This window comes from Ammospiza nelsoni, chromosome 21 (genome assembly GCF_027579445.1).
Source record: "Ammospiza nelsoni isolate bAmmNel1 chromosome 21, bAmmNel1.pri, whole genome shotgun sequence".
In the NCBI taxonomy this organism is placed as follows: domain Eukaryota; kingdom Metazoa; phylum Chordata; class Aves; order Passeriformes; family Passerellidae; genus Ammospiza; species Ammospiza nelsoni.
In genome coordinates, this window is record NC_080653.1 from 11528018 (window position 1) to 11540797 (window position 12780).

Below are 12780 nucleotides of genomic sequence, written 5' to 3' on the forward strand. Positions count from 1 at the left end.
TCATGGCAGCTGGAGTAGTGAGAGGTTTTGTTGTTTGATCCGATCGAACAAGTTGCTGCAGGAAATGTTCAGGTGGGCTAAGCTGGACTCACAGGTGGGCAGGAGAGCCTTATCCCTGTGCCTGGCACAGGCCAGGCCTGGCTGGGTTGGGTTTGGTGGGGTTTTCCCTTCTCTTGACGCTGTCTCTGTGCCGCAGACAGGAGCTGCCTTCACTGCTCCTGGCTCGTGCTGGGGCCAGGGCCGGTGGCTGAGCGTGGCCGCCCACCCTCGGGGCAATCGCTCTGGCTGTGGGGCAGCACGGCACTGGGTGCTTCTGGCAACATCTCTTCTGCTCTTAGGGTTTGTGCCTGTGTGTGCTTTGGCTTAATTTTCCCTGTGGCTTGGCCCCAGTTGCCTCAAGTACCGTTTAGAGATGGGTCAGTGGCCAGAACTGGAATGGGCATGTCTTCATAATGGAAGAGCACGGATGTGCTTGTGAGCTTGATGTGGGGAGAGAATGAAAGGGCCCTCCCGCCAGCTGAGGTCTGTGGGAGCAGCTGGTAGGGTGGTACTTTGCAGTGGGAACAGACAACGGGATTGACATTTGGATAAGACTCGCTTGCATTTGGGAAAAAAACTGAGTCTGGGTTCTGCCAGAGCCAGCGCATGGCATGGGCTATCCCAGATGGGGTGACAGGGTGGCACAGAAGTGGTTTTTGGGGTGAGGGTTGAAAGGTAAGCCTCGTATGTCCACAAGCAGTGAGCTTCTCACAGGGAATGCAAGGCAGGTTCAGGTGGGAGTTGTAAGAACAGTGTGGGCAGTTAAATTTAATTTTCCCCCTTAGCTGGGTGAGTTGTTGCTCGTGCAGCAGTGCTGCACTGACAGCAGCTCTGAGGTGTTTCCAGTCCCACTAGAGCACTGATGGGCACTGGCACATTTTTCAGTGAACAGGTTGAGTACCTGCCTGCCTCCAGCTCAGCTGGGTCCCAGGGCCCATCTGAATCAGTTTTTACACTCGTGTTTTAAGAACTTGTGAACAGAGTAACGAGAACCCCCAGAACCCGAAAGAGGTAGTGAGGTAGACAGATGTTGGCAAATGCAGTTACTTAGCAGCCTGCATTGTCCTTGGAGCTGCTTAGCTGTGGAGCCTCAGTAGCCAGGACTTGTCTCCTTCAGCCTCAATTCACATGGGTACAACATCCCCAAAGCTGTGTCCCTGCTCCCACAGCTCCCCTGGATGAGAGGGCAAAGTGACTCATCTCCCGGAGCACAAATGGATTCTGACAGCAGAGGTTGTGGGTCCTACCCCCTCTGGGCTGGGGTCGTGACTCTGGTACTGATTTACAGCTTTTAAAGCCTCTGGGTCAGCTGGTCCTGTTCTCTCCCCCCAGCTCCTGCTCAAAGGAACAGGAGTGGTGGCTGCAGTGCTGGTACCAGCACTTTCCACCAAACAGTAAAGAAACAAAAAAAATACCTCCAGGAGTTTAAAAAGCTTTTAATGGACTGTAAGACACTAGTAAAAGAAAAATCTTGTAGGAAAGATGCACTGTAGTCATTTATTGATTGCTTTCCAGGAAATTCAGAATTTTTCTAATAGGAGCAAGTTCATTTGCAGTGAAGACTCTGCTTTGATGTCTCCAGCACCTCAGAGGCTGCTCCCTCCTTTCCCCCTGCCCAGCCCCGAGTTACAGATACCTGTAGGGTCAGACAGGAAACCGAGGGTACAGAGCACAGGGACAGCACTTGGCTCCAAGGTCAGTAAGAGCAGCAGCACGGATTAGCACAGGGCACGATCCAGGACAGACAACGCGAGGCAGGGAGAGGCTGAGCACCAGCTACGGCCAGCCCAACCTTCTTCTACAGCTTGATCTGCTTGGAAAACGGGACATTCAACTCTGTCGGCATCCCAGGGCTTGCAGCAGCCACATCTTACCTGCTGGAGGACAGTGACAACCCCACAGGATGTGTGTGGGAGGGAAGGGGACAGGAGGAGTTCTTTAGTGGCACTTGCCATTCAGTACCGTCCATTGCCAGCAATGGCAGCTCCCAATGCCAGTCTCAAAACCAGTGAGCAAAAATGCCGGAAGCAAAGGGACTGGCCAGAGGTTTCAGTGCTGGGGGAACTTCAGTTTTTATTTAAACCCCTTCCCCAAAACCTGGTACTTTCTGGTTGTGATTCTGTCAGGTTCAGGGCCCTCAGCTCTGTGTCAACAGCTCCTGTTGCAAATGATACCAGGTCTCTATTTCTGAATTTTCCTGCCCTCTCCCCTACCCTTACATAGGGCTGTGATAGCCTCCTCACTCCCCTTAGCTCAGCCGTCATTTGCTGCACTCCCACCTCACCGAGGCACTGGGGTTTCCACTGCAATGGAAGTTTGTGCGCTTTTTTAAAGATCAAGCCCTCACTCTTTGGATACAGTATCCCAAGTTACTCAGCTGCAAGCACAGGCAGAGGTGGAAGGATGAATATAATATATATCTATATATATATATATCTATATATATCTATCTATATCTTTACCTTGAAAATTAGAATGTGAATGTTACAAAACCCCACTGAATTGCCAAACTGTCAACCAAACATAGAAAAAAATGGTTAAAGGGATCCCATGGCTATATCCTGATGTAGAAAATGCTGTACATCCCCCACTTCCACATGTCACAGGCTTCAGTCATCTCAGTGACTGTTCAAATATGGCTGTTCTCAGCCCAAGCTTGAATAGTGACTGGGGGGAAATCAATCTTTTGGCTTGGAATCCACGTTTTACAAGAACGTGGAGCAGTGATGGGGCTGGTTCTTTACTGGTTTAGCAAAGCAGTGTCCTTAGTCAACATAAAAATGACCTGAGAAATGTTACATTCCTCCAGACAGTTCATTTGGAATTCATATGTACAAAGTAGAAATAACTGCTGCGCACACACACGACACGGACACACACACGGCAGGAGGGCCCCGCGCGCCAGGACGGGTCTGTGCTGCCTCCGGCCACTTCCCCTCGCGTGGCAGACACAGCCTTGGGCACACAGATTACATTGCTCAGATTAGTTCTTTGCATTGTGTATTAATTGTACCAGTGCAATAACATTGTCAAAAAGGAGGAGCTGCTCCGAGGGCGGCTAAGGCCCTGGGCCAGATTCAGAAAAGGGTGGTTTAAACTTTTTTTTTTAAAGCGAGGTACACGTTAAGCAGAGCTCTGTGTTAAGGGGATGGCAGCAGAAGGCATGCTCGGCTCAGCCTCTTTCTCCTCCACAGCTTTGTCCTCTGTTTCCAGCTGTTCCCCACTTTTCATGCTTTCCTGGAGCTGCTGGCGTCGCTGCACCTCGGCTTTAAGGTTCTCCAAGTCTTTTTGGCTGAAGGGGAAAGCAGGAAGGGGAGCAGACATGAGACTGGGTGTGGGAATGGTGAAGCAGGACAAGGTCATGTTCAATGGGGGAACACTGCTTGCACCTCCCTCCCCCACAGCTCAGCCATGCCTGAGCACAGCCAGGGCCCAGTTTGCTGGCTGGGTTTGAACAGAGAGGCACCAGGATCTGCTCTCTCAGTGGGGCTGGGACAGAGCAGGGGGTTCATCTCGCTGATGGCCAGGCAGCCTCCAGCTGCATTTTTACCACCAATGATATGTGCAGCCTTAGAACAACAGTCTTGGCTCAGGTCATCTATTTCCACCATCATCCCAATCAAATTTTCAACAAGAAGTATTTTAAAAAAAAAAAAATCTAATAGTCCTGCTGCTTGCAGTGGTCTTGATGATGCTAATCAAGGCCTCAGTTGAGATCTTGGCTAAAACAAACAAATCCTGGGGAGCTGGTTTGTGCTCTTTTGTGAACCAAGGCAGTGCAGATTTGATTTCTAAAGGTATAACCCAGAAGAATCACTGTACCTTAGTGGAATGAAGAGAATTCCATTGATAATGTTCAGCTGCTCCAGGACACTGGCCATACTGGGAGCTGTGAACTACATCACAAGGGAAAAGAAGTTTTAGGAACCTAGAGAGCACACTGAACTGCTAAACATGTCTCTTTACCAACAGTTGAGAAAAGGGCATCATTTACATTATCACCTCTGTATATCTGTAAGCCTGAAAGCACCATCTAGAGCTTCCCCACCAGTCCCTGCAGGGAGCTCCGGCTGAACCCTGCAGGACTTCAGTTAAATACATCACAGTGCCAGTTCCAAAATGTGTTGGGTTTTTCTACCCTCCTTTAAGTATTTTAACAAGGGTAAACCCTTTAGTGATGTTTTTATGGGTTTGAGCCTCTTCACTGGCCACAAATCCCTGGACTTTTGATTCAAGGTCCTTGTTCTCCCTTCATTGCCACAAACTCCTCGGGTCTGTTGCCAGTTCTCCACAGGGAGAACACCCACACACAGAGCATTGTCCCACTCTGTCCTCCCTGCAGCTGGAACCTTCTTTCCCAATCTGCTGGGGTACAGCCTGGCAGGGAGAGCACCCATGGCACAGGCCGGGTACTCTGCCAGGTCTGGAGGCAGGCAGGAGCAGCTGGGTTTGGCCCAGGAAGGTTAGTCATTGCTGCTCCATGTAAGGTAAACCTGACAGCCCCTCTGTGCTCCCTGCCCAGCCTCCCCAACCACAACATCCCTGGAAGGAGAACAAAGCATCTGGTAAAAGATGACAGCATTTTTGAGGATGAGGAAACTGAAGTTTTTCTGGGTTGAGCAACCTGCTGCCTGGCAGTGAGTCACAGCAGGGCAGGGTTGTGGGCAGGCGTGCCAGGCTCTCAGCCCAGGAGCTGTCCCTGCACCCTGCTGCTTCCCCAGGCACCCTGCAATGCTGTGCTCCATCCACACAGGTGACACCAGCCTGTCTGAGCCACTGCCCTAGCAATGGACAACTGCCACCCCCTCCTGACAGTCCGTGTCCCTCAGGAGCAGCTGGACACAGCTCTGTCTGGCAGAGCACCATCCCCAGAGCTCTGGGTTACCTTCAGGGGCATGATGTTGGCATTGGAGCCGTTCTTGTAGATCTCGTTCATTGTGCGCTGCAGAGCCACCGCTTGCTGTGTCAGGTATTTCAAGTACTCAGAGCTCTCTTTGGTCTTTTCATGGTGTTCACCGAGCTGATGGGAAACAGGAACAAAGAAAAGGTTCAACATCACAAGGGAGAGCAGGACCCTCCCCAGGGAACACACCTGGGTGCTGCCAGCTCAGCATCCCTACAGGAACTCAGCAAAATGGACTTTACCTGCCTTGGCATTCAAAAAGTAAAACAGTTCCTCTGGGAACCTTCTTATCAACATTTCACGTTTTCCTCAAGTGGGAGCATATTTGCTGGGTGAGCAGCTTTCCCTGCACTGGGCTCTTCTTCCAGGAGCAGTATCCCCCCCACCTGGACCTGTATTCCAGCATTCCCCACACTGGGCTGTGCCCTCAGCCAGCTCAGCTGAGTCACCCCGTGCAGCCACAGACGTGCTCAGACAGCCCCGGGCTGGGGCAGGAGTTTCACTGAGCAGCAGCCTGGGAGCTCAACAGCTGAGAGCTCACTACCAAACCAGTTTGGAGCTGGTATTTAAAGACTAGTGGCACAAAACATGAGAAGAGACCAGTTTTTTCCAAGCCCCACCAGAACGTGGGGCCATGCCACAAGAGAAGTGCTCGTCCAGCCATGGGTAGAGCGTGGACACATTTGCAGGAAGCTGAGCAAAGACTCCTGGCATAGCAGTGAGCAGTTACTGCACAGGGCAGCAATTCTGCCCTACAAGTACTCCCTGGCATCTGCTCAGAGCTGTTTGTAGGAAAGGCCTCCCCAAGGCCCAGGCTGGGCACTGGTTTGCAGCGGAACTGCTCAACTCTGGCCCTGCAGTGACAGCTCCCAAGTGCACAGTGGGGCCACTCATCACCTGATTCTTGTAGATGGTGTAGCCTTCCTTCTCATGCTGCAGAGCCGACCGGAACTCTGCTTTGCTCTCGTACACTCGGGCAACCAGGTGATGGCTGAGGGAAGGAAAAGGGCCGAGTCACTTCTCTGAAGAAAAAAACATTTCTGTGCTGCAGTGAGCATGACTGTGCCATCAGTGTCTGGGCTGAAAGTCTTAACACAGGTGTCAAAGGAGACTGAATGCATCACCCTGGGAGTTACTTCTTGCCAGCCCAGCTGAGGATTCAAATACTACACTAATTAGGTTGGATTTTAGCTGGAATGCTGAGAAGTGACCTACAGAGGTAGACTGAGCTGGGCATCTTCAGCTTTCCTGGGTGCAGGACAGAAGGCCACAACAGTGAACTGAAGGGAGAGGCACATCCATGGGAATACCTTGGGGCTGGATTTATTAACTGGAGAGGAAGGCTGCAGCCCTCAGGCAGAGCCAGGCCTGAGTCCTCTGGGCTCTTGCCAGCTGGGAGAGCTGACTTGGCTTGGACTGTTGGCCTTAGTGCTTCTGAACGAAAAAGAAATTGCTGGGTTTGGCAGTGTTTCTCTGTGGGAGGAGACGGGTCTCTCTAAACACCCCAGTGCCACTGAGGGACAGCTGAAGAGTCTCTGGAGCCTGCACATTCATCAGCCACTGGAAAACAAGGCAGGCTCTTGCAGGTGTTTAATCAGGTTGATTTGCAGCCTGATGGAGAACAGATGGCTGCAGTGTGGCAGCAAGAACTGGGAGTGGGCTATGCCTGAAGGACAGAGGGCATCCAGCACTGCAGCAGTGGGCACTGGGAGCAGATCCTACAGGGGTCACCAGTCCCAGCTCCCTTGGGAACACACAGAAACTACTCAGGGTTTTTATTCAAATACAGAACTTTATGGCAAGAGACAAAAGCACATTAAATGATTCTCAAAGATCCCTCCCTGAGGGCTGGAACAATTAAACATGAGCATTTAACATACTGTCCCTGTCTCCTAGTGTAATTCCCTTACCAGCTCTCCAACCTTTACTTCCCACATACATTTTTCTATTGAGAGTCCACAGGGACCAGGCTTATCTTGACAGAGTTTTTGAGCAAGCAGCATCACAGCAGATCTCCCCATTAACCTTAAGAACAATGGATCTCCATCTTTTGAAATAAACTTGGATAGTGCACCATGACCTTGGCTCTGGGACAAGACTGAATATGCAGTTCTCAAGCCCAGACCCTCCCATGTGAGTGCTCAGTGAGTGTGCTCGCTCTGACAGCAGTGACCCAGCCCAGCACCCCACCCTGCCTCACCTCAGTGCAACCTTCAGAGACTTGGAGCCGTGGTACTTGGAGCTGATGGCCAAGGCGTTCTCCAGGAACCGCAGGGACAGGTCATACTCCATGACCCCATGGAGCACCAGGCCAATGTTGTTCTGTACAGAGAACCAAGCAGGCGTTGGGAGAGACACACTGACACGGCAGTTCCTGCTCTGTGAACAGTGGGACCCCGCAGGTGTGTCACTGCCAGAGGGGCTGTGACCCTGGCCAGTCCCTGCAGCAGCAACACGGTACAGGGACCATCGTCCCCCATGGCCCAAACAATCCAGGCACAAGGGAGGTAACAGACTCTCCAGTTTATGCCGGTGCAACAAGAACACAATAAACAAAGGAGTTTTCCTAAGAATTACATGTCTCAAAACCATCTGCAGTATCCCAGTGCAGAGCTCAGCACAGAGGCTCACCCTCCCAGCTAAATGCCTTTTTTCCTTCATCTCATGGCACCAACCAGCAACAACCAGGGAGGAAAAGCACTGCCTAAATGTTTGCTTTAAACAGCCATCATGTGGGCATCTTAAAGGCCAAGAGGTTTCACAGAGATTAGGAACTTGAAGATTCCTAAACAAATTACTTACATCTAAGAGTGCCATTTCTGGGTGATCCTCCCCAAATACCAACAGCATGAGGTAGCGTGCACGGTACAGCAGGTTCAGTGCTGTGGAGAGTTGGCTGTTTGCAAAGCAGTACAGAGCCAGGTGCATCTAGGACAAGAGAAGGCACCCAGCATTAATGTAAAGGAAACTAATGTCTCCACGCCTTTCCTTAGCTGCATGAATAAGAAGTCTTCCTCACTGGTTGAAGAAGGACTTCAGTCACTTTGAAATGATGCACAGTCCCACTGAGGTGTTCCTGAGGACACAGCACTGAGGAAGCTGTGTGTATTATTTCAGTTTCTCTTAACACCCCTCACAGAATATTTCTAACCTGACTTATATATGTATGTCATATTCTGACTGTGTTTTGGAGGGGATTCTTTCCTCTTTTAATTTTTGACATAGGCCCAGGGCCGAAGCCAGGAGAATTAATATATCTAAATAAATATGCAGCAGACAAACAGTAGAAACCTAGGTTAAGCAGGACAAATGGTGAGCACACAGGACACACTCAGCTTTTCACTTTGCAGGATCATAAAAGATGATGAAGTGGAGAATTCTGGAAGGAAAGCTGCAGAAGAGGGGAAAATGCAACTGCTTTCCAGCTGCAGACATGAACTAAGGCTCTCAGACTGCAGCCAGACCCCTGAGGTGCTGCTGCTCCCCAGCTCCCCATACTCACATATTCTTGGATGGTGTTGGGGTGTTCGATGCCCAGGACCCTCTCACTCATTAGCACCGCTTTCTGCTGATTGCTTAAGGCCTGAACAGAACAGAACAGAACCCAGGGCAAGTCACACCACGCTGTGAGCTTGAGCAAGCATGGGGAAGGACTGAGAGCACTGAGGAGATCCCCTCAGAGCCCCTGCTTACCTCTGAGTAATCTCCCATGATATAGTTGAGCCGAGCTAGCAGCCTCAGGCAGGCACAGATTTCTACATGCATAGCACCATACACATTGTTGAACAGGTTTAAGGCTTCATTGATGAGCTCACAGCCCTCCTTCAAGAAACCTGAAAAGAAAGTATATCCATATGTATGTACATATAAAAGAACCTCTAGCACTGCTGGAGACAGGAAGTGAGACCAACGGTGGGATACACAGACACAGGTGACTGCCCTGAGGGCAGGATATCACTGCCCTGACCCATCCCTGCTCATTGCTGGTGGATTTATAGCAGGAGGAGATCTTGGACACCAGGCTTGGCAGCAGTGTCCTGGTGGCCATGCCCCAAATACCCTGCTCTTCCCATTATCAGGGATCATCATGAGAGGCAGAGGCACATGGATCTGTACCTTGCTGAACTTTTGCTTGCCCGCTCTGGAAGAAGTGGAAAGCATCGGAGGCTTTGGGGTTTACATGCTTCACTACAGGGAAGATGTTAAGAATATCCTCTTCTGTGAAAGTGGGCTTGTGCCTGTTGTCGAAGTTGTACTCCTTCAGCAGGATCTGGAGGGACCAAAAAGAGTGGAGGGCACAGTTACCACTGCCATAGGCACTTGGCAAGAAAAGGGGCAAAATTCTGAATGTGGAATCACAGTCAAAACATCTCCTGTACCATGACCTGGGACAGAAGTCTCCAAGGTCAGATGTAGGTGTGCACCACCACCTGTACATGGCAAAATGGCACCACGGTGACAACACTGAACCCGTGACAGGAGAGCTCTTCCAGCTGTTGTCCCACAGCCCACAGAGGAGTGAGAAGGCAGTGCAATTATACTGAGGCTAGCTGTTCTTCCAAGGGACATGCTAGCAAGTTTATTACTCAAAGAATGAACTGGATCAGAAATCTGTTTCTCAAAGCTGGGACCTGTATTCCAGCATGGACACCACAAAGACCCTTTGGGGCTTGTGCTGTGCCTGCAAAACACACTCTTCATGTTCCTCAATACAGGACATGATGGCAAGGGAGGGAGGATGTGGATCTTACCTGGACTCCAGTTTTGAGGGAGATTTCACGGAGCAGGGTGATTTTCTGTAGATTATACACTTCAGCTGCTTGGTCAGCATTCTCACTGCAGAAAGTACACACAAGCTTCAACTCTCAGGGGAGTTTCTGCTCAAGGCCATTGCTCCATTGTGGGTATGTGAGGCGCAGGTCCCTGTACAGCCAGGTCTAACCCAAACTAAGGACTAACACTGCAGAGTTTGCCCACAGTCTGTGAAAGCCTCTAGAGCACAGCAGTGCTTTTACAGAAATCCTGTGTGTGTTCTCAAAGCCCACTGCAAGTGTTTGGGCTGAGTACCTTCAGCTCTTGGTGAGGAGCGAGCAGTCCCTGTGCGAGGGGATGATCATTGTCCAAGTGCCAAAAGTTGGTGTTTCTCTTGGGCCACTTCATTGAGAGTGCTAAACTGGAAGCACCAATGTGCCCCTTCCTTATTCGCCATCTCTGCTCATGTACAGGAGCAGTTGTCCTTTTTTCTGGAGCCGAAGCTCCCTTCAGCCTAAATCACTGTTGATATAGACAAGTATCTTCTGACTATATTACTTCTGCTCCTCACCTTCTGATCCCTTATGTACCCTTAGGAAAGGTTTACCTTCCTCCTCTGCTTTTCATGGCTGCCTTTGCATCATAGGTTTCATCTGATTCAAAGTCTCACTTCCCCATTCCTACTCTTTGCCCAATTTCTTTCCATTAAAGATCTGTTTAAGTCCCTCAAGGGACTTAATTTTATGCAAACAGAAAACAAATAAAAAAGGGAGGTCCTGTTAATGAACAAGAGCTACAGAAGTTTGGTGAATCCAGGGAGAAGCCAGGGTCACCTGCTCCACTTACCATTCAAGACTGAAATCAAAATAGTTCTTTGCTTCTGAACAAATATTCTTCCATAGCTCCTGAGGGGTCATGCTTGCCCAGGCAGTGTTATCAGCATTGCCAAGGTTCCTGTTTTTCCGTTTCTTGTTCCTCTTCTTGGAGACCAGCTCATCAGCTGGAAGATGGGCAATGGGATTTGGGAAGGAGCTCAGAAAACAATTCAGGAAGTGACTGATGGCAGCAGATAAACCTGACAGCTCCACACCCTACAGGGAAACACCAGAGTCAGTCAGGAGAGACATCTGCCATCCCACAGCACCGCTCCAGCCCCGAGCCCCACACACACCCAGTCCTACACAAACAGGGCCACCTTCCACGACAGGGACAGGAAGGCAGCATGTCCAAGTGGCACTAGCACAGACAACGTAGGATTAAGTGTGTGCCTACACACAGAAATGTAGTGCAGGCATATACACTTCGGGCTGCTACCTGGGACAGAGAAGGTTTTGGCACTGGAACCAAGCCAGGTGTATTGCTAGGTTGTGTGTGAATACAGCCTACCAGGATATGTAGTGTTGAGTCAATTAAAAAGGCTTCTTAGAAGGGCAAAAGCAACACTGTTTAGGAGGAAAAAGTACTACAAGGAAAACAAGCTGTGATTTCACTTTTAAAAGCCTCCAACATAATGAGTGAGGATCTGGGGAGGAAAAGCATGAATGATTGCTCTCCGGGAAAGCTTTCTTCAAGTGGGAACTTGTTTTCCCTTACATACAGGCCTGTACCTATTTCAGTGCTAATGAGCTTGTACTTCTCGTTGCCATGCAACCCCAGGAACTGCCTAATGAGAGGAGAACCCCAAACAGCTCTGTTTGTGGAAAAAAGTCATTAGGGAGGACACAGGAGGCAAGAGGTGAGATTGCAGGTCATACCTGGAGGTACGTCTTGAAGATGTGTTTGGCTGATCGAGTGATCAATTCACTGATTCCAATTTTCTACCCAAAGGAATAAAGAACAGACTGAGTGCATTGGCAAGAATATGGAAAAATACAATGGGCTTTTGAAATGGTCTTTTAGCAAGATCTGCAGAAGATACACCATTCTCCCTGCAGCACAGAACTGCAAAAGCATTTGACAGCCCTCCTGGAGGCCAGGGAGGAGCCCCTGGCACCTCTGTGCCCACAAGCCACGGGTGCAGCTCAGCACAGCTCCAGCAGTGCTTCAGGGGCTGCCACAGCCCAGCCCCTGCCTGCTCCTGGGCAGCCACACTCACAACACTTCAGAGTTTGATCCAAAGCCCAGATGTGTCTTAGAGGCTTAAAAAATACATGGCTGAAAATCCAGCTGTGTTACTCACTATTACATTTGGGAATCCCTGAAGCAATTCTCTACCCCAAAAGATACTTACAGTTCCTAACACTATGAAATCCATTAAGGATTTGGGAAAAAACCCTCCCCAACCACCACTTACAGGTCCTCCTCCCTCCTCCCCCTGTTGTTGAAGCTGTTTATTTTTACAGAGAGAGAACAACTGGCCAAGTGGGAATCTCCTTGGGACAAATGATGCCAGAGTGGTTTGAACTGTCTGATGTTAAGCCTGATGCTTACAAAGATGTGATCCAGCTGTGCATGGCCAGGGGTCTTGGTGATGAAGTTGATCACCTTGCCCAGGTAACGCATGTTGATGCCCCTCTGGTGCATGGCCTCAGCCAAGGTGGCCCCATCCATGGGAAGCACCGTGTGATCCAGGCAGTCCTTCACCTGCAGGGTGCATACAGACTTTGGTTACTGAGAACAAACACAAAGGAAAGAACTTCCATTTTAAAAAATATTAAAAAAAACCCACAAGAGGCAGGACAGGCATTCCCCAATGCTACTTCAGACACCTCCTTACCTGGGGCTGAGGGTTGCCCTGAAAGGAGGCCCTGACCCCAAACAAGACTCTTTTGGTGAGTAGCACCTGCTGTAACACCAGGGACCACCGTGGTAACACAGGCAGGGGGGACACCTGCAGTAGCCAGCCCAGTCTGGGCCAGGTCCTTGCCACTGGGGCCAGTTTCACTCCTCTGTCTCAGCAGGGAAGGAGCAGCACTACACTCAGAGGCAGAGGCAAAACAGCTCCTACCTGTGCGACTAGCAGGCTGACCCTTCTTTAAGGGCCTCACAGTCACTAATTGCCATTTCCAATTAAGAGTACGTGGAGCTGTGCACACATAGCTGATAAGGACAAATGGCACTTGCATGTTAAGTTGTGCTGCAGTGCT

General features: G+C 50.1%; 1 protein-coding gene across 1 annotated transcript in view; it reads right to left on the bottom strand.

The window, feature by feature from the left end:
- Window positions 1-1459: 1459 nt before the first annotated feature.
- The window catches only part of CLUH (clustered mitochondria homolog), a 33070-nt gene continuing 21749 nt past the window's right edge, over window positions 1460-12780 (bottom strand). The window contains exons 14-26 of the mRNA XM_059486786.1: window positions 12125-12277; window positions 11449-11511; window positions 10541-10785; window positions 9694-9778; window positions 9059-9212; window positions 8636-8775; window positions 8445-8525; window positions 7745-7870; window positions 7143-7264; window positions 5840-5933; window positions 4925-5059; window positions 3862-3935; window positions 1460-3331 (exon numbers count right to left, since the gene is read on the bottom strand). Coding sequence (XP_059342769.1) covers window positions 3163-3331; window positions 3862-3935; window positions 4925-5059; window positions 5840-5933; window positions 7143-7264; window positions 7745-7870; window positions 8445-8525; window positions 8636-8775; window positions 9059-9212; window positions 9694-9778; window positions 10541-10785; window positions 11449-11511; window positions 12125-12277 — 1641 coding nt within the window. The 3' untranslated portion in view covers window positions 1460-3162. The remainder of the gene's footprint in view (window positions 3332-3861; window positions 3936-4924; window positions 5060-5839; window positions 5934-7142; window positions 7265-7744; window positions 7871-8444; window positions 8526-8635; window positions 8776-9058; window positions 9213-9693; window positions 9779-10540; window positions 10786-11448; window positions 11512-12124; window positions 12278-12780) is intronic.